The 24,975-nt window shown below is 36.4% G+C and overlaps 1 protein-coding gene across 1 annotated transcript in view; it reads left to right on the top strand.

Annotated features, from left to right (window-relative positions):
* The first annotated feature begins 2,317 nt into the window (after window positions 1–2,317).
* The window catches only part of LOC149085142 (uncharacterized), an 87,887-nt gene continuing 65,229 nt past the window's right edge, over window positions 2,318–24,975 (top strand). Inside the window, exon 1 of the mRNA XM_089232970.1 lies at window positions 2,318–3,313. Within this exon, the coding sequence (XP_089089096.1) occupies window positions 2,713–3,313 (601 nt within the window). The 5' untranslated portion in view covers window positions 2,318–2,712. The remainder of the gene's footprint in view (window positions 3,314–24,975) is intronic.

Below are 24,975 nucleotides of genomic sequence, written 5' to 3'. Positions count from 1 at the left end.
CATGGTTTCATTTTTACTTGCTATCAATAAAACAACCTGGGGACATCTGGGACCGGGTCGCGGGGGTGTGGCTGAGGGTTCCTTTGGACGTCGTTTGGGTTTGTGGGCTCCTCCTGGGCTTCCCTGGGGTGAGGGTGATGCTGCTATCGAGAGGGCAACAACCAGAAGACCAGGCTCTACGCCTGCAGCTAGGACTTAGACAGAAGGTCGGGGGTATCGGGAAGGGGAGGTTGCTGGTGGTTCACCGGCGGGTGGCCCGGCCGTCACCCCGGCCCTCCTTAGCACGATCCAGCCCACACGAGTAAAGGACTTACATCCCGTAAGGGACAGAGCCCGGGTCGTGTGTATGTGTGTGTGTGTCTGGTCTGACAGCTAGTGCGTCACAGCAATTTATTTTATAATCGAAGTGACTCGCGAGATAAAATTGAAGTACGGCGAGGTATTTCAAACTCCCATGGGCGCCACAAACATAAAAATTGTGAAATTTACACGTTATAATTTGGTCAGTTATAAAAATTTATTTTATGATTATCGACATCCTGTGAGTGTTACTTCACATATGTGGATAAGAATATCAATTAAAAATTATGTTTCTGTACAGATTCGAATTGTAATTACAGTATTTGATAAACTTAGAATTCTATCACACAATAGCATTTTCAGAAATGAACTCAAAATATGCAATATCTATGTGTTTAGGTTTAAATACAGTAGGCTACTATGAGGATCTTATTTAAAACTGAAAAAACTTTTAATAATTCATAAGTTAATTCGTGTAAAATTCACCATTGAAATTATATTTTTGTTGAAACTTGATTTATACTTTTCGCTTTTCAATTAGCTTAACCAAAATTCTAGTAGGCTTATTTTCAGTAATACAATAGCCTATTCATGTGTGTATATGTTGAGGTCTTAACTTCATGAATTTTAAATATAGCCCTACAGCCTACAGCATTCAAATGATGTGGGCCAAAGTACAAAGATGTGTGTGTTTTCCACATCCCAATCAATTTGCTATAATTTTAGCAGTCACCAAAATAACCATGTAAATATTCCACTAATTAATTAATGCATGTCAAAAGTCACCATTAAAATATTTTATTAGAAAAATGAATTACGGTCTATTTAATTTATTTAATTAAGCCTCCAACGTTATTCTTTTGAGTCCGGTTAAAAATCTGTTAGGAGAATCACTTTAAATAATTTCTATATATGATGTAGGCCTATGGGTTTTTCCAGAAATTAATTAAAAATAAATAGTCCCTTTATGAGCGGTAGTCATAATTCTCCTCCGCATTCCAATAGGTTTAATTTGAACATATAAGCCTACTCTGATAAATTCATTTAAATACTTCAGTAGGCCTATAATTTATTAATTCATGTAAAATTCACTATAAAAAATGGAATTTAAAAAAAGAACTTTTTTAAAAATTTATTAGGAATCAATTAATTAATTAGGTAATATTTCCAATTAGTTCGATGAAACTTCTATAATAAAAGACTATGCACTAGACCTATTTTCAAAAACTAATTTAAAATTTACGGCAGGCCTACTCATGTATTAGAATCTGAATAGGGTCTATTGTATAAAGACTTCACATCTCAATAGGCTTAATTTGAAAGTGTTAACGTAAATACTTTATTAATTGAATTTTTTCATGCAAAATTCACCGTTAAAATTGTTGTAATACGAACTTGAATCATACGTCCATTTAAATAGCTTGATTGAATTTCTGATAGTATAATTTACAAACATTCCTTTTTCCTAGATATAAAACAATTTTTTTTTCAATTCAAGTCATAACGAAAAATTTGAATTGGTTTTTCTTGAAATTAATTATGATATTTTTTTTAAATAATTAGTTCCTTTCAGAATCTTCTTAAGAATGAAGTTCATACTTTCTCAGTATGAATTATAAATTTCATTAGCTTTCATTTCTTTATTATGCTGAAATCCGTTTTTTAATAATGTAATTAAAAAATAATTTAAGAGGAAAACAATATAGAAAATTAAATTTCAATTTCGGACGTAGATAAATATCGATATTTGTGATTGGTGTTTTTTTCCGCCGCTCTACAACGGCGTAACTTCACCGAAATATTTTCTCTCTCGCAGCCGTGAAAACTTCTTAAGGAACTTTTTAAAAAAAAAAAAACAATAAAAGGTAAAAAGGGCGCAAGCGCCTATTTCAAAGAAGGCGGAGCAAGAGAGTGCTAATTGTCATGTTTCACCGCAGGGCGGCGCTGCCATTCAGTGATCCTGTGTGACTAGCTGCTATTGGCCAATTACAAGAAGAACGACCCAACCCACCCGACGGTGAACGAAGACGAAAAAAGCAAACACCGGTCTCATTAGCAAAAACAAACTTGGCCGTGTAAGGGAATCAATTCCCCGCAACCGGACACAACTCCTCGGCGAATAATACCGAGTTTGTTTTGTTTTGTTTTTTATACAACAACACTGCAAGTGTGTCGTCATTTCCTGTCGTTGAATTCTCTCCCACGTGCGGTCCTTGTGGAAAATCCATCATTGACTTCATCAAGTGTTCTATAGGTTGACAGCAAAAAAAAATGCGTCGTTTATCCAGAAAATAACCTGTGAGTGTTGAAAATACTTTGCAACAAATTCAAAAATGAACTTCGTATTATTATTATCAATACCACAAGAGTTGGTCAAGAAATTATTTTCCAGGAGTCATCTATGGATTAATCATGGCATCTGAAACAGTACATAACTGGGATAAAATGGATGATGCTGACAGTGCTGAGACTGTAAGCAGTAGCAGAGCTGGTTCTGCTAACAGCGGAAGGGGTTCCTCGTCTCCGAATTTGAACAGGAATCATTTGTATAATAATCCTTCGCCGACTCCGTTACATTCTCCGTTAGGTTCCAAGCCCAGATTGTCTTTCAGCATATCTCGTTTATTAGGAGGAGATGAAAAGAAAAGACAGAATAGCAATAACGGTAGCAACGTACCTTCGCCGATGTCGGACGGTGGGCTTTACGAAGACGGTCTGGACGAACAAAATCACGTGAGTGCTAGTGGACACGCATCTCAATCCGTGTCCAACATGGACGCAATGACCGCCGTGGCCAGCACGTGTGTTGCGGGTGGTATCCCGGCTAGTTTGCTGGCCGAAATGAAGGCATCTATACCAGCCAGCATGATGACCGCTTTTGGCGCGCTTCAACGAGCGCCTAATGGTTCGGTGATCAGGGTGCCCGCTCACCGGCCGGCCCCCATTCCCTACGCTGCGTCGTTCCCATGGATGGGTCCCGCAGGCCCCGCTCTCGTCAAAGATCGTCTTCATGGTAAGTTTTAAAATAAGTTTTTGTTATTTTTCTTTAAAAGTCGCTTTCCTTTTCTTTGAAAAACATTTTCTCGAAAAAATATTAAATATCAATCAACTCGTAGAATATCTAGTGTTATACGTTATGTCAACATTGTTTCCTTGTTCAATAAACATAGTCCAGATTTACTTACAAATTATTCGAATGGATAAATAGCCTAATTTTGTGATAAATATATTGCTATATACTAGGTTACTATATTTTTTACGGAATTTTCGGAAATATGAAACGATTCGCATTCTTTTTCTAATCTAATACCATACCTAATGTTTGTGAAACAGATACCAACTTATCTTGTAAAAACTGATTTACCATGAATGGTTGTCACGCATACCTAAAATGCTAAAATTTTTGCGTTCGATAGCGTTTCCATCCCAATATACGCATTCTGAAAGACAATTACACTCAGAAACCTTAACGCTAACATGGAACATAATCTTAGCTATAATATATGTTAAGTGGTGAGATTTCTACGCTCTCGTGATAAAAAGTACCGGTTAAGACACGAATGGTTTTCTAACTGATGAAACGGGCCTACTAATTGTAATGTAAGAATTTGTAAAATCCAATTCGTATAAGCATAGGATTACAGGAAAACCTTTGCAGCAGCAGCAGCATTTAACTAAACACAATATGTTTTACATAAAATCAACCAATATAACAGTAAAAAAAATTAAATTTCTTTTCATTTGGACATTAATTAACATTGGTATATTACCGAAGCAACAAAGTCAATATTATTTGTTTGATGGAGATGCATTTTAGAAGTTTTACCTACACTTATTAAATGAACAGACACTCATTAATTACATTTATTGTTGAAATTTCTAGTCCATAATTTTTTAAATCACGTATATGATAATGCGTGTAAAGAGGCGAAGGAAAATAATTGTCTATCAGTTTTATTATATTGTTAATGCTAATCTTTGAAAAATATACTTGAAATACACCTCAAAAATGATATTTTATATAAATAGCAGACGAACAGTAGGATCCCTCGCACACTACACTTCCACATGTTCAAGAGTGATCGTCTTTTCAAACAAGCATGTTTTTAGTCAGTATCCGCTCATAATATCATCTTTTTTGCAGATCTCTTCCAGTCTATGTAATTCTTTTCTAGTGTGTGTGGGAGAATCTCTTTTTTTATATATAGTATGTTTCCGCTATCAAATACAAATACAAGGCCACAACAGGCAAAATGCCCAACGAGGTGGCTGAGAAAAAGATGCTCATAACAAATATGGATATGATGTGTTTCCAAAATACAGAAATCCATTAAAAATGCAATTATAAAACTAAAAACTATATATACATGATAAAATGTAATATACAATGCCCATAAAAAATATTTATGGTTGTCTCATCTAAGTATGTGGATGACTTCTCGATTTACCTTAATATATTTATCGTATTTTTTTTTCAAACCTGTCAGTTGTGCTAGAATTTGCTACCCCCGGAGGTAAGCTATTCCATTTATTAACAACTTTATTAGAGAGAAACTCCCTGCGACACCACAACCTAGAATTGTCCCTTACCAATCGATACTGGTGTCCCCTTGTCAAAACAGTCGATTGACGGTGTATTAATAATTCATGGTCCATCCCGTTGAAAATTTTGAACACTTCGATCATGCCCCCACGACACCCACGTTCTCCCAATATTAACACATTCACAAAATGAAGTCTCTCTTCGTGCCAATAAGGACACGCGTAGCTCTTCCTATCAGTTCCAATCTGTAAGATATATATCTGCTTATATATATGCTTGCAATTGGTTGGCGGTCTTAGAAAGGCGGTCTCACATTATTGAGTGAAAGGTAGATATAACTATGGATTTAGCAACATCACATTTTCAATCTGTGCTTTTAAAGAATGTTTCTTTACTTCCGATCCAGGCATTCTTTTCAACTTTCCTTTAAAATGCCTGAGAAATGCGAAAATATCGTTCAACTCTTCAGCCTTTTACAGGCCGGATTCAGATTTATGGATGGATTTTTCATTAATTTTTTCTAGGATTTCCCTTTTAGATTCATCTGTGTCCATGGCATGAAAACTACATTAAAAATGGATGATTTTAGAAAAAATAAATTTCTAGCACTCACCTGCTGAACTGAACGAAAAATTTTTGTTTTTCAAATCAAGTTCATAATTTCATAACTTCAGAAAGAAAAAAAAATTATTGCTTGATGTCATAAAAGAGAAATATATTTTTTGAATTATTTCAACACGTTTGCAACAGTTAACGTTGACCGTTAAAAAGGTAAAACTCGTAGCACTTGGCTATGGGCCTCTGACTGCCGAGTGATTCTAACGTCAGGACTATACAAATTGGCTTTAAATTGTAGACCCCGTGTTATTTGATATTTTTATTTATTTATTTATTCAATGTTGTTCGGCCGAGGCTTATACAAGAGAATGCAGTGGGGAAATTTGACAGAAGCATAAGAGGATACAGACTCTTCGAACGGGGGGGGGGGGGTAGTTGTATAGTGAAGGGGGAGGGGATTTCCCCTCCAACCTACGCTGGTAATACAAATTTTTCGGGCGACCGCCCATCTCCCGCCCTCCCACTGTATCCGCCTATGGAAAGAGGTAGTATATGTTCTAAATAAAATAGGAAACTGTTGTGTGCAATCAAATAATGTTTGATGGGAGGTTGTTCCAATCGGTTATTGTTCGAAAAAAGAAACTAAATTTGAAGCGGTCTATGGATGAAAAAATGTTTTAATTTTTGGGAATGGAATTAATTCTGTTGGAAAAGTGTCAAAGTTGGGTTAGAATATGGGAAGTGTCGACATTAAAAAGGCCATGGAGGATTTTGAATGGCATGAAACACCGGTGGTGCGGCAAATCAAATTCAATTATATTAATTCCATCTTTTGACAACGTTATAGGCTAGGGGATATCCGCGATATAAAAAACAGAACAAAAATATTTGTAACGGACAGTTTGGACGGTTTTTTCAATAAACCATTTTTTTTTACAACTACATTCTTATGTACAGGAAGATGAACAATGGCTATGGAAAATTCGACATCAGAAAATTAATTTCGTAAAGAAAAATATGGTATATCCACTACCAAATTTTACAGGACTGGAGAGGGGCGCGGTAGCCCGGTCGATAAGATGCTCTCCTGAAGTACCAAAGGATGTTTAGAGGTGTCGCGAGTTCGATACCCAGTTCGTCCTTGTCAGAAAACTTTCCTGACACAGGGGTACAACAAAAATACGGCGACTTGACCGCAGCAAAAATTGCTACCGCAGGGAGTCCCCCATCGAGGGGTTAGCGCACCAACCCCTCGACGAGTATAAAAAACAAGCCTGCCGTTCGGAATCGGCAATAAATTGTAGGTCCCGGTATAATTAGCCCTCGTGTGCAGAAAATGACCGTGGTGCGACAAAAATGATCAAATGATCAGGATTGGAGATATGCATATAAAATTTAATAAGGAATGAATGACTCTACGAACGGAAGATTATGTCCAAAATGTACACACACTCATATAATCGTATTATTCTATGAATATGTGTGAACGGATGTTTTCCCCCTTTCGCTCTTTACCTCTCCATTTACTAATGCTATACTTTCGCTTCAAATCTCATTGGAATTGCGATATCGTAGTTGCTCATCTGAGATGACCTAACATGTTTAAAATTTCGAAATGGTTGATGAACGAGGGCAACATGAGATATTGTTGCATTTTCCATCCATCTTCCAATGCAAATATGTTTCAAAGGACTAAAACATGCGTCTAAAATATCACTCAAATTTAATCGATGAGTTTTTTTATGTATGATCTTGTTCATATCCTACGTTATACGTCATAAAGCAATTTGAGTAATTCTGGGCGATTTGGTCAATTTTTTCAACTTTGATTCGGTTCACTGGTTCAATATTCTTCGATTTATTCATCACTTTATATACTTTCTGATACTTGAAGCTAGCCATGCAGAAAATCAACGAATACGACTCAAGTTGAAGGTATTTTTTTTTTATCACGCACTGGGCATCTCATCCGGCAGAATATTTCAAGAGCAATGAGATAACCATTTTTCATCCATTGGAATATAAATAAATAAAAGGTTGAGTACTGATTTTTTGGTCGATGAAAAGTGGACAAAAAGAGCATTTACGCAATGCTAAAACGCAATTAATTACGTCGCTAATCGGCAGGAAAGTCATTAATTGCAGAAAGAGGGCTCCCCCTCCTTTGAAACAGCAGTAATTACAAATTGATTTTCGGGACGGAAACGTCGTGGGAAGTGCCCTGGAAAATTTCTACTCTATTAATAAAATATTTCCACCATTCAAGTCCCTATTAAATTTAATTACACGACAATTAAAGAGCAAATAATGATTTCAACATAACAAGAAAAATAATGAAAAAGTAATTAGACAGATTATTAATTTTTGATGAATGTTTCGAATGTACCATGTTGAAAACATGGGTTTTCTTCAAATCGCTGTCCTAGCTTTAATTTCATAAAATATAAAATTAAATAAACGCATAATTTCATTCAAGGAAGTAGGTGCCGATCATAGAAAAAATAATGAAACAACGCATCTTTTCTTATGCTATATCAAGTTCATAAGTTATGTGCCTACGTCTAATGCAGTGGGCCTCAAACTTTTGTTACCAGCGGCTCCCCTGCCCACCATGGCTCGTCCGCGGCTCCCCGCAAACAGTTTAGTAGATATTTACACACATAAAAGAACACTTCGTTATTTTAATTTATTTAATTCTTCGTTCTTCTAATTTCTTATTTTCGTAAGCATAATTGTACCCACAAACCGATATCTCAAGCTCGCCGCGACGTCCTTGACAAAGATTAGCTACGCGCGTCCACTTTGAGAAACACTGGTGTAATGCAATAGCTAAAACTTTGAGAGTTATCGTTCCAATATAAAATTGGTACACCCAAGAACAGAGGCTAACGTAAGTCTATTTGTGCAGAAATGCACCTGGGAGTACATAAGACATTGTGATAATTCACGAAACAAACTTTGAATAGACATATTGATCAAACAATTTCACGTTATTGTCTTCCAGTCATGTCAACCAAGTTGGTTGATAGTGCTTCAGTTGTTTGAAAATAGCTTCAGACTAAATATGCTGCTATATTATAGCCATATAGCTATATTATAGGCAAAAGTGCGAGATAAATGAATATCAGTGCGGAAATTTACCAGGTAATGTACTATATTTGAATCCGGTTATCAAAACTTCAATTTGTGACTTGATTCAAAGTCACTGGAACAATTAACCATGTTGATCTTTAATGTTACTTATCGGTGTTTAATTTAAGTCAGTAACATAAAATTAAAATTTTTTTTATTTCTTCAATACACACACACAAAACACACACACTTCTCTCTCTCTCTTATATATATATATACACACACACACACACTTCTCTCTCTCTCTTATATATATATATACACACACACACACACACACACACACATATATACATGTTTATACATATATACATATATATACATGGATAAGTGTCCTTCTAAAAAAATACACCCAGAAAGTTTTTCTCTATGAAATACAATTTTTTTTCATCAGTTTAAAAAAACATGAGCTTTAACAAGTTGTTCTTCGTTATACGTCTACATTGCTACCGCTTATATATTTCAAATCGATTGTTAATTAAGATAATGGCTCTTGACTTTTTACAAGAGGTATCTTAAATTCGTGATTTCCCAACCTGATCTAAAATCCTAAAAAACTGTAAAATTTCAAAATTATTGTTTTCGACGGAAACATTCATTGATTATATATTTTCTAGGTTAAGTTATTAAAACTTTTAACATTTAATGTTCACTTTATGCTGGTCAACCCGTACCAACAATGTATGCGCTCATCGAGTTAACACGCCCCATTCCGGAGGGTATACGCTATTATCTGATGACTGACGTATGTACACACACAACAGCGATCCAGCCCAGCACAAAATACCAACAATGCATAAGATAAAACTCTATCGTATAAATATTTATATATATATATCCCATTGCAAAAAATAATTTTTCTAATGTGCAGTCGTCATAATATTTTTTTCCAGTCATTAAAATTGTTCGTTATAGGAGATTACATTCTATTTTACATTTAATTATCTAATTTATTCCATCGGTTCTTCAGGACAAACGAGAAACGTCACGTGTGCACTCTACTATTACTAACAATCCCATTTCATGTCATGATATGGCATATTCAGCATTTCTCCACCTTGATTCAGTGGAACTTTTGCGTGAAATAGTAATGAGCAGTAGGCAGAAAACACTGATTGCAATTTTCTAGGCTTCAGGGTTGGTTCTGCAGCAATGGTTCTCTAACTTGTGTCAGCCGCAGAAACTTTGCTTAATTCATCATTCATCCGTGGCTCCCCAGCATAGTTTTTAGTAGATATTTTTCCCACACTTATAAAAGAACCATTTCAAAGCATAAATAGGCACACAAATGAATATCTCCAGCTCGCTGCGACACCCCAAGGAACCACGATGCACACTTTTGAGAGTTACATTGCATTGTAGAGTTTTCTTACAAGCAACTAAGATGTTATTTCAAGTGTTCCGCAAGGGTAAAAAAGTTAAGGAACGTTGTTTTAATGCAGTTTAAAAAACGTTTAGAATTCAGATGTTCTCAATTCCAATGATAGTTTACTGGACATGTTTATTCAAATTGAATTTTTCCATGTTTACAGTTTATATGCAAACTATAAACTACAACTATACACAGTGAAGTTATAAAAAATAGCATTTATAATTACTAATAAAAATAACCACTCGTTTCGTTTCCAATTGAGTTTTCACAGAGTCTAGAACAGTGTTTCCCAAACTTATTAGCTGTAGCAATCTCTATTTTTCAGAAATATTATCGGTGAAATATTTCTAAAAGCGAACCCATAGAATCTTATATTGCTCTCTCAAAGCTAGTCTTTCAAAGAAAGTCTTGGCTCTATCGACTTTCACCAATTTAACCATTACCTCCTGTTGCCACTCAAAACTATTTTACTACACTTTACTAACCATACACAGCTCTGGTCTATCACCACAGAGAGAGAAAGAGAGGCAATTTACAATCATTTTACTTCCGAAGTAGTGGCTATGTCGGAATCAATTAATGTGGAACCTAACTGTGCATTTATGTAAGTTTCGTGAATGTATCAGCGATCTCCGTGTTCTAAAACGAATCAATAGAGTCCTGTATTACACTCGTAAGTATAATACTGTTTCATTCCCAAACGGTTCACGGAAACACCCAGGGAGTGCAACGAGATCGGTCAAGGGTGCCTTGACATATTGAGGGGATGAAATTAGATTGAGGGTAATGAGTGTTACATATGGTGCTTTAGGGTGAAAAGGTGCTGTGCTGCAGAAGTGCCTCGAGTTCGGGAGGACAGGAGCCACAAGAGAAAATTAAAATTTGAAAAATTTTTAACCGCGTTTAGAATGAGCTACTGAATACCTTCAAAACCATTCCCAACATTTGACAGTAGGTTTCGTAATTGATAATGAAGCACTAATTGGGAGCGGATACGGGAATCGAAATAATTTTTTTACGACTATTACTACACATCGTTTCTCATAACATACACATATCTCAATGGATTTTTAAAAAACCCTATAACTTGTATCTCCACATTTAAAAAATTATCAAAATTTATTTGATCATTATTTTGAATTATTAAATCCAGAACAGTTATTTTCTCATACGTGAATTCTATCAGTTCAGTCAGCATATTTTCAACACAGAAACAAGCAAATACTGCTAAAATCTTAAACGCCTATATGAATGTACTTTTTTTTAACGAGATCCGTCTTTTAGATCATCTGACGATACTGGGTACATTCGCAAAAAGTTGCGTAACGAAATAATTTAAACGCTCATATGTCAGAAAGTATTCAGATTATATCAGTGTTTTTGACGTCTGCAGGTAGATCTCATTAACACAAATCCAATGATATTACTATGATTTTAATAACTCTTTCCATCTGGGCACCAGATCCACAGCCCGTATCCGTAACGACATTTTTTTCGCCATACCTCGGGAGGTTCGAAACGCAAATAAAAGACAATGATATTAATTTCATTATGCACTACCACGCGATTCCATGCACAAAGAACGTACTATACACGTCAAAAGTTGCAGCCGTGTCTATGACATAGCCTACCCCAATTTTTTCGTCAAAACAATTGGAAAATTACTGACGATCGAGGTCTTCAACATTAACTTGTGGCGTAAACGCCTTTGTTCATCCGACCTCTAAAAATGGTTATGTACTGTATTTTTTGTAAAAAAAGAAACGTCTTTTAAATTAGTAGACAGTAAATGCGTTATATATCCCACACTGGCGCGTTTATGTTGTTTGTATTAGAGACAAAACAGAGTCATCATAGACTGACAACGTCCACGCAAACATTTAATTGAGGTAAGAAAGGCAACGACTCTCTATGGTAGGCGTTAAGGAGAAAGAGTGGAAAAAGGGAGGATCTATTGCCGGCATCCTGTCTCGACAAATATGCATGACAATAGAATTACGTGCTTTCATTTCCTTCCAACAATAATATGGCGTGAGTGGTGTTTAAAGCGAAAGCACGCCTTCCATGAATATAGATCTTTTGACGAGGAGGTGGTTCGCCTGAATCGATCTCTATTCTTAACGACATATATCTAAATATTTAAGGACATACCTTACATGCTGGATGTTAATGGTTATATAATATTATACTTTTATGACGAGATACACTATGTGTTTAATACGATTCTATACTTAACCGAATGCGTGAGTGATTTTTTTACTAAATGCTAAAGTAGCTTTTACTAATGCTAAACATCTACTACTATGTGATTAGTCGTATTTCGTATTTTTAAATAAAATGACAGATAGTTATCGAATCGATGATGGTTCCCTAGCTGCCCTCTGAAATTTTCGTGAAATGATCCATAACATCAAAATGTAACAGAATGCTTTGGATTCAAAAGATTTTAAATAGATTACACAGTGTTGATTCCCAACGTGGGGGGGGGGGGGAAGCCATGTCCCACCAGAGGGCAATTCGATTTTTAACAGGAGCAATTTGAGAATGAGTTTCTTTATTAAGACTTGAAACTTTACGAATTTCCACCATTTTTTTATATCAGTTCAGATTTAGACTTTTTTTTACTTCTTTTACTTTCCTCTTTCAGTGTTTTCTTCGGAAGGGGTTCTTGACGTTTTGTGTTGCACGGACAATTTGTGCCAGTAAGATGAAATCCTCCACGGACCCCATTTTCCATTAAAATGAAGAAAAAATGAAGATCGCAAACCTCTTTACAAAATAATATTGTGTATGTAACTGTAAAAACAGCGAGTTAAATGTTTTCTCATACAAGCCCACGGACCCCCCCCCCCGAAGTTTCTCCAAGGACCCCTGGTTAATAATCACTACTTTTCACTAAATAAATTACATTTTGAATCCCTCAACATAAATAGGAGTTTATTTTTATTTTTTGATAACAAGAATTACAAGTAACGGGGGGAAGAGACCGAACTAGGGCGGGAGAGCAAAGCCCCAGGTTACAAAATTTAAGGACGCAAAGCAAAAAAGAATGGTTTTTACATAAAAGAACTTCATTACACGGAGGGGGGGGGGGTTATCCGTCATGGCCCCCACATCCTGAAGCAGGGCCCCTAGGCTGGGATCTTTTACGGGCCCCTTGACCAGACTTTCACGGGGCCCCCTTTATGATGAATTTATAGCGTGAAAAACAAAAAATGATTAAAATCCTACCGGGCCCCAGGGCTGGAGCCTTGTCAGCCCACCCCTTGTGGGGGCCATGTTATCCGTCCTGACAAAAGTTCTAGTTACGGCCCTGATAGATGGGAGATTAGGATTTCAGAGATGCTTTGTTGGGGCATATCCTAAAAAGGGTTGGGAACCATTGTTATATATTGGGTTATTAGGCTACAGTATATACGGTTATATTCGTGTGTGCGCCGACTCCCCAACTTTTGAGGACCACCAAGACGATAGAAAATTGAAAACACGTGTATAAGCTGATCCTGAAAAATTAGACTCATTTTGGAGGGAAAAAAATGTATATATTTCTAAGATGTAAAAGTTTTCTTTTTTCATATATAGAATTAAAAACGACCAGAATCATCAAATTATTTTTCCTCCTCCGATTTACGCACTCTCCACTTTACGAGACAGCATTAAAACATATTTTATCGTATCAATGTGACTACAACAAGGGCAAAAAGGCATGGTTGCACAAAATGTTCAGTCTGTTAGAGCCGGATATAAGAGATGGCTACCGTTCGCGGGCCACAAATTGTTGTAATTATCGTGTTGTGTGGATTGGTACTTTTTTTTTTGGAAACCCCTTTTAAGTAGGACCGTCTTAATGCAGGGCTTACGTGGACACTGCTTATGGGCCTCTTGGTGCATGAGGGGGGGCCTTAGATGGCCTTGCATAGCAATTGCCATACATTGTGTCCAATATGTAGGGGCTCAGTCTATTGCTACGCAAGCGGGACCCCCATAATGGTGAAACATGGCTTTGTTTTCGTGGGCTGAAAACATTTTGCGGATCACAGTGCACTTCGCTATAGGAGGAAGAGGGGTTGATGAAACTCGGACTGAAGTTTTTCCTCTAAAACTGACCCGTGTACATGCCGACCCTCCCAATACATGAACGATTTTCTGAAGGAAAAAAAATTCGGCCTATACTAAATATATAGGGCCTACGATATATTCCGTATTCCCTAGATTATCCACATGCCGGAAAACAGCGAGGGAGACCAGCTTGCCAAGCAATTCCAGTCACAAATTCCGCGAAATTCTCAAATATCTCGACTCATAAGAATCTATTGAATTGGCTAATTTGAGTCTTGTCTGTTCTCCGCATTTTTGGATCTTTTATGTTTTACGAACACCGTTGAAGATACTTCGAATTTCACGTTTGCTTTTGCTACCATAGATCTTGGTTTATTGCAGACGTCGGATAGGCTACTGAGTGTACTCGTTCTCGTAAATTGGATGAGCTAAACGGAAAAATTAATAGACTTGGAAATATTTTTGTATTTTTTGATCATCCGTTTAAGATTCGAATAAGCAAAGCAAATATTAGGGAATTGCACTACAAAACATGATACTGTAGTACAAAAGCGACAGCATATTTCTTAATATAATGTATGAAAAAGGTATAAAACACCGTATCTGTATTTCGTATTAGACTGGCGATAATTAAATGGTTAGAGCGTTAATCTCTGTTAACATGGAGAAAAATTTTTCAGTAATAGAAAAATCATTAAAAGTACTATTTAACCATTGATTTCAAATATTTTACACATGTTTTTGATTGTATGATCTATCCTATGCTGGTATAAAGTTTTACATATCTTCGATACTTAATTTTTTGTAAATTTTCAAAAAAGTGTATTAAAAACAGTTTGCGCGCATGATAAAATATCATGTCATCAATGTAATTGAATAAAAATGAATTCAAAATACATAAAAGAAACTGTTCAAATGAAGCAAAAGTTTGAGATTTCACTGACACAATCTTATTTAAAATAAAATTTTAAAGTTTAAATTTAAAACCAAAATTTTTTAATTGAAAGTTTAATTTAAAATGTGATTAGATTCGATGACTTCTCAAACTTTTGCTTCATTTCATGAACTGAAGTTTCCTTCATATTTTGAATTGATTTTTTTTTTCAATTACATATTAATATTATGGTATTCAGCAAGCTGTTTTTGATGAATTTTTTTTTTTGAAAATTTACGAAAATTAAGTATGAGATATGTAAAACTTTATACCATCATAAGACAGCACATACAATCAAAACGTGTAAAATATTTTAAACAAATCAATAGTTAAATAGTATTTTTAATGATATTTTTCTATTAGAGCATAGTTTTTCACCTTGTTAAAAGGTATGAGGACCCCTTAAGTATTCTGTATCTAGTAGATTGATATCGGTCTTCTCAATGTACCATGTGAAACCTCGCTTTTCCCGCCATGCCGGGAAGGGACCAGACTGAAACGTTCAAAAAGCTAGTGCCCCTCGACTTTTACAGTATGCCGGCCGATAATCCGGAGGAATATGGAAAGAGGGGTAAATTTTTGTCAAACAAATCACTAAATTCGATGATGGATCAATGTCTTCAATCATCATGGAACTAAAATTCTGTTCGGGTTGCAAAAAGATGGGGGGTTTGGTGTTTCCTCTATTTTAATTTTTTTTTATATGAATATTTCATGCGTGACATAAAAAAATATTAATAACGGGAAATTGGACCAACCTTTCAATAAAAGAGCACTGAAAAAAATTGTTTTTTATATTCTTATTGCATTTCTGCCGCGTTTTTACCATTTTTATGGGCAGTCACGGAATAAGCAATCGATTATGACGCATAGCTACAAGTCAAGCACCTTTGTTTTTCAGCCCTGGTAGGGCATTAAGAGTTTTTTTTTTTTTTTACAAGCATTAAAACATACAGAAAATAAACATATATAATGGAAAAATTAAAAAAAATAATAATAAATGTCTCTCATTCAAAAAAGTCGTGCAACGAAAAAGCTTTATTAATGCGCTTCACGAGCAACTATACTCATGTTAGAGAGCAAGAATCAATTTCGTTGCTCAGATATCGGTAGAAAGGCTAATTTTTACAATACCAGACAGTCAGAGATGGCTATCAAATATACCAGAGGTCAGTCTAGATGAAACTGGGGGGGGGGGGGGCGTAAACAAGGATCCTGTGATGGGATAGCCTATAAATAAAAGATTTCCAAGGTAAAAGCGTCTATGGAGAATTTGCATGTAGACTCAACAAGAAAAAAAAAGTGATCAATAACGTTTCTTTGGCAGAGAAAGAGAGGATAAGAGATTATAAGAGACGTGGCCAGTCTGAAATGTCCGGCATTAGTACTCAAATCACGGCCGTTTTTTTGAACCACATAAACAACAACGAATCACGAAATCGAGTTTAAAGGGCGTCACTCTGAATTGAGAAAAACTATCCGTTTATTAAGGTGCAATTTCAAGTAATTGCAGATATCAAAACAACCCTGGTTAAATATTTTGCCACACCTTTCTGTGTAGACTGGAGTTATTTAAATGAAGAGAAGAGAGAAAATTAAAAAAAATCGACTCTCTCTCTCACCTGTGCCATATTCATCGTTTCTCAATACAGCGCACGCCGCTTAATGTGATCACATCGGGACTCGGTATTTCTGATAACAATAGTCATACGAGAATGATAACTATATCCGAAAAGTTCCGTTCGCCAGCACGGTGACCATCATCCCGCTTTGTTGAATGGGGCGTATGGTAAATGGGTATTGGTAAAATGGGACAACTCTACATAACTCTACTTTCTACATAGTTGGTTGCAAAATGTTTCAATCGTTCCATTTTTTTATTGTATTCTAAAACGGGACCTCTTGTTTTTCTCTAAGCCAGTTTCTCAAAGTGTGCGTTGCGGTGAGCTAGAGAAATTGATTTGTAAGCCTATTTATGATTTGAAGTAGTGTTCTCCTATATACGAAAATATCTACCAAACTAATTTGGGGAGCCGCAGATAAACCACGAATTGGGCGAAAAAGCCACGGGTGACGAAATTATGCGAACCACTGCTTTAAGCTGAAAGCGGAGGTTCTCAAACTTTCGTAACCCGTGAACCTTTTTGCATTTTTGTTGTTCAGCCATTGTCAAGCGTTTATATGGAACTGTCTTATGTAGGACACAGAATTACGGTATTCCTTTTAATGTACATAATAAGTTTCATATATTCCTTAAGAATGTCTCTCGGGAAAAGAAATTTGAATCTGGTTAACTGAAAGAAACTGATGAAAAACTGAAGGACTGAGGGAAAGCGTTTTTTTTCCGTCATGCATTTGCCTTCATTATAGGTTCATACGACATTGTGTACGGAAATGTTTTTCAACAGGCGGTGGGGGGGGGGGGCTTCTAGCCTCTTACATAATTTTTTATCTTGATGACGATAAATTACATGAAAAAAACTACGTTTATTTTAACATTAGCTTCAGAATTAGCAAAAACTTTCGACGGGGGAAAAAAAGACAATATTAATCAAGTACCGATAACTGTAAACAAATTTTTAGCCCATGTTATGATATTTATTCATTCTGTTCTTTGGAAAAGTGATAACAATACCTAAATGATAATCTTATCTTTGATTCTAATAAGCGGTGTCGAATTTATATCTGAAAAAATCAAGTTCTGTGACCATACATCCCGTTTCGTCAAATGGGACGTTTGCTAAACGGGTACTGGCAACTCTCTCTCGTGACAACTGTTTTCCTTTCCTACGTACGGTAATTGCTTGCAAAATGTTCAATTGTTACGTTTTTCTATATTGGGAAACGGGACTTTTTTTCGGATATTTTTTATTCAGCCATTGTCAGGTGTTACAATGGAAATGTCCAATGGATATCGTGAATTATTTTTTTTAATGTACAATACGTTTCATAGATCCCTTGAGAAAACCTCTCGGGATGAAAAATGAATCTGGCCAACCACAAAAGATACTGATCAAGAACTGAACGAAAGGAGTTTTTTGCCATGCATTTGCCTTCACATTATCGGAAGGCCATTGAAGAAGCAGCTTCACGCGTACATGGATCACGGACCGATTGTGAAGTTGCGTACGGAAATTTTTGTCAATAAGAGAGGGAGGAGAGAAATATACCATTCTAGCCTTCTACATAGTCCTGTAGGCTAATAACGATAACTTACAGAGGAAAAAATACGTTTTTTTCAATTTTAGCTTAAGAATACGCGAAAAAAAATTTCGCCGAAATAAAAAATGAAATCATTATCCGAAGTTCCGATAACTATAAACAATTTTTTTCCCATGTTATGATATCGGTCCATTCCGTTCTTTAGAAAAGTAATAACAATACCTAAATGTTACATTGATTCACATTATCCGTGATTTTAATAAGTGACGTTGACTGTATTATATAAATCAATTTTTCATATACATCTTTTCAAATTTTTAATAAAATTTCTGAATTTTCGTTTCAAAAGACTACAAATCAATCTTCATTAAAAACCGATTGGAATCCAAAAAATACTACAAAAATACGTCTGACTATCATTTCCTGGCATTGAAAAATAAAAAAATTACATCCAGAAAATATAGCATTTTACATGATTAGGATCTTCGAAATACAACAATGGAATAAGCATTTCTTGTCATATAGTTGTCCTACAGTAATAAACCATGACATTTTTGTAAGCTAGAAATAGTTAAAAGTGATGCACAGTCGTCATTGAAATTCTGAAGTACAACAAATGATGATTAATAGCGAAAACTGGATGCGTTTCCGAATCGATAGTTTGAAGTAAACAGACAAAAAAAAATAACATATACAAAGTTTGCAGAAACTCGTATTTGTCCGAGTGCAGTGACACTTCGGCTAACGAACGCCCCCGGCATACGAATCTTTCCGTTTGAACGAAACTTTTTTTTTTTTGATTCGGCTAACGAACACATTTTCATTGAATTTCAGCTCCAATCATCATCAGTAGAGCCCACATTTGCATATTTTGGCATTTTCCAGCAGTGATGTATATAAATGGCATAAATTCTCAAAGGATTTTCTGAATAACTGCCTTTTTTTTTTTTTTTTTTTTTTTTTTACGTTTATTGAAACTCAATCACTTTTTCATAGTTTTTCAAATGAATATTGCTCATAATATTTTCATAAAATTGGTTTGTATTTTTTCCGCAGGTGGGCTTTAGTGAATTAATAGAGATATTTGTAATTATTTCCAAATATCAACTGTTTCATTGTAACGCTATTTCTAGATATAGCGTCAGAAGTGTTCAATTCTTTTTGAAATAGCGTCAATATTCTTTTGATACTGGTGTTTCGTTAATGAGCAGCCACGACTGACTAGAAATTTAAAAGGCTTAAATAAAAAATATGTAGAATTTATATGCATATATATGTGAGGGTATTTTTTTGTAAATGAATATGCACTAAGAAATAAAAAATATGCATCTTTAAAAACATCTCCTTTTATTATTTTGCATGGTGATTTTTAATGCATATTTTCTCATTTTTGGTACATATTTTGGAGGTTTTAACTTTTTCAGGATTTTTTAGTGTGTATTTTGGCATTTTAAGTGCATATTTTGGCATTTTAAGTGCATATTTTGGCATTTTAAGTGCATATTTTGGCATTTTTAGAGCATATTTCGTCACTTTTTAAGTGCATGTAATCCGGGCTGTAATCATCGGAATTACCATCACTCGATTAACTCAAGAGTCCACCTCAGAATTTTTTTCCAGATTCTTCAATTCTTTTTCTGAGAGTTTTTGAATCGTTTCATGTAAAATGAAAGATTCAGCTAATAGAAAATGCAATTGAAGGAAAACCAGCTCGCGCGCGCGCGTGCTTTCAGTGCAAGACCTAACATTAAACTATTAACGCAGTGGGAAAATCAAATGTTATGTAAATGTGCAGTGGGACACTCAAGCGATCTGAAAGTGTGCCATGATACTCTTAAATTATCTGGAACTGTGCCGGGGTGATCTGTAAATATGCTGCGAGTCACTCTTGAGTGATCTGAAAATGTACCGCGGGAAACTTGAGTGACCTGAAAATGTGCTGTGGGAAACTTGAGTGACCTGAAAATGTGCTGTGGGAAACTTGAGTGACCTGAAAACGTACTGTGGGAAACTTGATTGATTTGTAAATATGCCGCGAGCCACTCGAGTGGAACTGCACCGCAGGTCACATAGGTGATCCGCAGAGAGTGTTTACAGTCGGTTGAAGCCCCGGACGCAGAAGAAAATATTGGGCCCCCTTAAATTAGAAAAAAGTGTAAAGTTGGGGTTTTGCGGGCCCTTCAGAAGCCGTGGCCAGGGTGCGCACCCGGTACACCCACCCTTAAATCCGACTCTGGTGACCTGGAAATATGACGTTTAGTTGACAAAAGTTCACTTTTACGAAATTAAATTTGTGGTTGCTTGTCACATCAGATGACTTCGAGGACCACATTTATCCCGCGTCCATGGGTTGATCATGTGTGTTCTAGGAGCTTATTTTTTCCATCTGCATGCTCAGACCCAGAAATGAGCTGACCAAATCAAAAATGGCTAGAAACAGTTACGAACACGGCTGGGTTGTGGCAACAACAGCTTCAGTAGACTAAAGCTAGTGTTGGTTGTGTACATTACTGTAAAATAAAAAAGAGATATCTTCCATCTTCCTGTAGATTCTCATTTATCCCATTTTAAAGCTGTTAATTTTAGCCTTCCATCGGTTTCGTATTTTTTATAATGCTCCTTTGGTGTTTTAAAAAACTTGTCTTTAAATTTTGGGCAGAGCCTGGAATGAATCACATGATTTTCTAGAGAAAACTATGAGAAATCACGTTTTGGCTAACGAACGCGATTTTGGAACGAATCATCTTCGCTAGTCGAGGTATCACTGTAGACAGTTTTGTCATACATAGTCTATTCCAGTGGTTCACGACCTGGAGCCATATTTTTATATATTTTGATGTCTTAAGATATTCTGAGGGGGTCACGGGTGAAAATGAGATAAAAGGGGATAAAAAAAAATCAGATGAAATCACACGACGAGTTATGAAGGGGGCCACAAAAATCTGCGAAGAAATACTGCTTTCAAGTGAAATATGGTGGGGGAGGGAATATGACTACTTCTCTCTTTCTCCAGAATCTTTTAGAGCTGTCCATAGAACCAGGGCCATTTTAGTACACGGGCCTATGTATGCATGACCCGGGGATTCATATCCAGGGGGGGGGGTGCTAAACAATGTGATTTGGTAATATTATTTTGAAAGTAAATATGTAAATATGTAAGTTGTTACTTCTCCTGCTGAGTATGAAGCCCAGAACATCACTTTGCCTGGGTACCCATAATGTCGAGACGGTCATGCATAAAACCCCCCACACACACAAAAAGGAAGTAGCTCACTGAACTTGACGCCCAGGGTAGGCACAGACCCAGGGTGATGTGTTGAGAGGGTTGATTTGTAGGTTTGTTGGATCGTTTCGCATTTTAACTCTGACCTATTTTTCACATATATTCGGCTCTTAAGATCACATACCTTCTGGATCCGTGCCTGACCGGGGTTCCAGAAATCAAAATCTTCTTTATAAAATTTTTGTTCATTATACATTCAGTTTTGATTAAATTCGGTTCGATAAGTAGATAGTCTCTCTAGGATTAGGGTAGAGGGGGGGGGGCACGAGAGGAAAATATGGAGCAAAGGGGGGGTGTCTTAAGTGAGAGTGAAAGGGGTGCGGTGCACCCGGGCGATAGCTTGTAAGGGAAGGGAGCTTGGGCTTTATTTAGACACTAAAAAATTTTCCCTCTTTCTCTCATCTTAGTCCAATATTCTTGACCATTTATTTCTTAAATTAGCCAGGATGTAGCCCGCTCAGTACGGGCCTATGTTTTTCAGTTACTTTTTTCGTCACTCTTTCCCCTCTTGACCTGGTCCCTTGCTCTGTAGGTCACTCTTTTTGTCGCTGACCGATCTGGTCCCTTGCTCTGTAGGTCACTCTTTTTGTCGCTGACCGATCTGGTCCCTTGCTCTCTTGGTCACTTTTTGGTCACTCACATGCTTGAAAACTTTTTAGGTCACTCATCGGCCTGGTTCTTAGTTCTTTAGGCAGAAACGGAACTAGGCTGAGGAAATCGGGGTAATACCTCGGGCCGCAAGCCGAATACAGCAACAAACTTTCTTTTTTTATCGTAACCCTTTCAAGGGACACTAAGAAGGCACGCTACGACCCTGTCTTTAGGTTACTTTTTCATCACTCGCATGTTTGAAAACTCTAGATCACTTGTTTGATCACTTACCGACCCCTCACTCTCCGAGCAGAGTCGGATTTATAGTTTTGCAAATTTTGACGCCCTTCTTACAAATTATTATAATTATAATTATATACTGATTATACTAATTATAATAAAATTACACTAGTTTTCTTGACCACTCATTTTTAAAATTTACCGCCCTGGGCTATAGCCCACCAAGCCCCCTGTAAATACGCCACTGCACGTGACACGACGCTTTTGAGCCACACCTTGCCAACAAAGATGTTGAGAAAACTTGAGGGAAAAAGACAAAGCTTGGAACAGTAATACCAGAAACACACACACAAGAATGTGGAGTAAGTGTGCGTTTTGATGCCCTCATCTAGTAATTTTTCTGGAACGGTCTAATGAAAGCTAAATTAAGACTTCGTTTTCTTACTTGTCCAATACCAGGCGCACCAGAAACGGCTTTATATAAAAAAATAATTTTTATAATAAAAGTCCACTCGTTATACTTTCTCTTAACAGGATAAGTGCCAGTAATAATGACTCCTGAACGACAGCTGTAATGTGAATTGAGTTACCTGGCATAATTCAAGAACGGGTAAATGACTCTAGACCAGTGATTCCCAACGTGGGCGTTAACGCCCGCTGGGGGCGGTAGAAGCTACGGGTATAACATAGGATCCTATGAGTTAGATTGCGTTGGGGGGGGGGGCGATGGGAGAAAAAAATTCTGAAGAAGGGGCAGATGGGACAAAAAAGGTTGGGAAACTATGCTTTAGGTTTAGACCAAAAAACCGTACAATGTTTTTGAAATCGGGACATATGGTCATGTACATTCCGCTTGGTTAAAAAAATGTGTTTTTTTCCCCCAGGGTCACTTATAGTAAAGCCCTGTCAGCCTTCCTCAAGAGTCTTCTTTTGGGACGGCACATCAGTCTTTGCGACATGGCGGCAGGTAAGCTCAAGCCGTCCCTGAGGCTATGGGCTGAGAAAGGTTGAAACACTGGTCTATCCGAACACAAAAGTGAATACATAGAAAAAAGAATGAATATCTACCAAGAATGTGTTGTTATTCTTGGGAATAGAAAAGCTTTGATAAAGGGTTTCGATAAAGTAAATCGCGCCATTTCTTTGTTCGACCGTCGTCATAAATCAAATTTAACAGAAGCGAACTGCTATTACGTAATGGCGTTTCTTTTATTTCTGACGGTAAGAATGTAACAAAGTCACAGCAGGTAAATTACAGAGCTTCTCGCTCTACAACTGCTATCATTATAGTTTCTTTGTTTCCGATTGGGAGGACGGGGAAAAAAAATGTTTTTTCTTAACTTTTTTGTGCAGCATTTGGTTAAGCCTTATCGTGAAAAGAAAAACCTTCCAAAGCTTGTGAAAACAGTATTTAATTTTTCTTCGTTTGGTGGTTATTGAATGTTGTGGCAGGATACGAAATTACATACTTCGAATCTGATGCGAATTTCTCGTGCGAGATTCGTAGTTATGGGGCAACTCGCTTCAGAACTTGCACCGATCAATCACTGCCTTTCTTTTCTCACAGACGAGGACAAATATACACTCAGTAATTTGTGTTTATGTGATTAATGCTAAAGAAGAATGTCAACCCTCTTTTTTTATAAAATGCCTTTTACTTAGCTGCATGTTAATGCAAATTCACGGTTTTAGTAATGTGTAATATTATGGATATATTTATTCATAGACTATTACTGTCAAACTACCGCTTAAAAAATACAGCAATTACTAAAATCTATCTTGATGAGTATATCATTTCTTTAACCCTTTAAGCGGCACTGTAGAGATCACTAAACCCTCTTCAAAATGCCATACTTTTTTTTAATGAAGCAGGCTTTCTTCCGATTTTTAGCAAGTACAAACAGGAAAAGGGTACAGGAAAAATTTTTCCATTTAGAAATCAGCTTTACAAAATATCTGGCGCTTGTCAATGCGAAAATAAGACGCTTTTGAGGGGAAAGATATCTCGTCTAATTGATTTGGAAACCCATGATATGGTGAGATGGCCCTGCACGGAACAAGGAATTGCTTCTACAGGGAACCAAGGAAAGCTGATTTCTAGCCCAGGGGTCGGAGATCAATTTTATTTATGAACTTTTTGTTAACTATTGTGAATTTACTTAATAGATCAATTCAATAAGTACAAAGGGTCTCCCTTCTGGATGAGAGTGGGATGCGGGGGGGGCTGGATAATATAGGGTCTCACGAGAAGAAAATATAGGCTTTAAGGGGGACATGAGCGAAATAAATGTTGAGGAAAACTGTTGTACGTTTCAAAATCTCTGTTCCGCGTTGATTCTAAAAAAGCCAACACACTACATAACACACACACATCATGGGCTCGAAAATCAGTTCTGGGGGCCCGGTAGTATAGGATTCCATCTTTAGCTGGAAGTAACAGATTGGGCCTACTTAATATTAGAGTGTAGTGTATTTCGGCCTAAGTTTCTCTCCGATACACCATATAATGCATTTTGTAGTTTTCGAGCTCAAAAATATCACAAGAAATTAACGATAAATTTTTTTCTCATGGGGAATTATTTGGAATAATTAACTACGTATTCCGATTTAACTTTACGATTCTGAATGTACACGACGAATAGAAATTTTAAAATATTTAGTCTAGCGTCTTCATCTTCTTAAACCTTCGTTAGAACTGAAACTCTGGAAATATTCAGTTATATCTACGAAAAAGAATTACTTTAACTTATTACAATCGTATCGAAGGATTTTCAATTTTAAGCACTCGTAAAATAATAGTT

The sequence above is a fragment of the Pholcus phalangioides genome, unplaced genomic scaffold, assembly GCF_987345545.1.
Source record: "Pholcus phalangioides strain wild (caught in Gottingen) unplaced genomic scaffold, Ppha-v1.0 ptg000007l_1, whole genome shotgun sequence".
Lineage (NCBI taxonomy): Eukaryota > Metazoa > Arthropoda > Arachnida > Araneae > Pholcidae > Pholcus > Pholcus phalangioides.
Note: the sequence above shows the minus strand (reverse complement) of the source record. Positions and strands in the feature narration are given on the sequence as shown.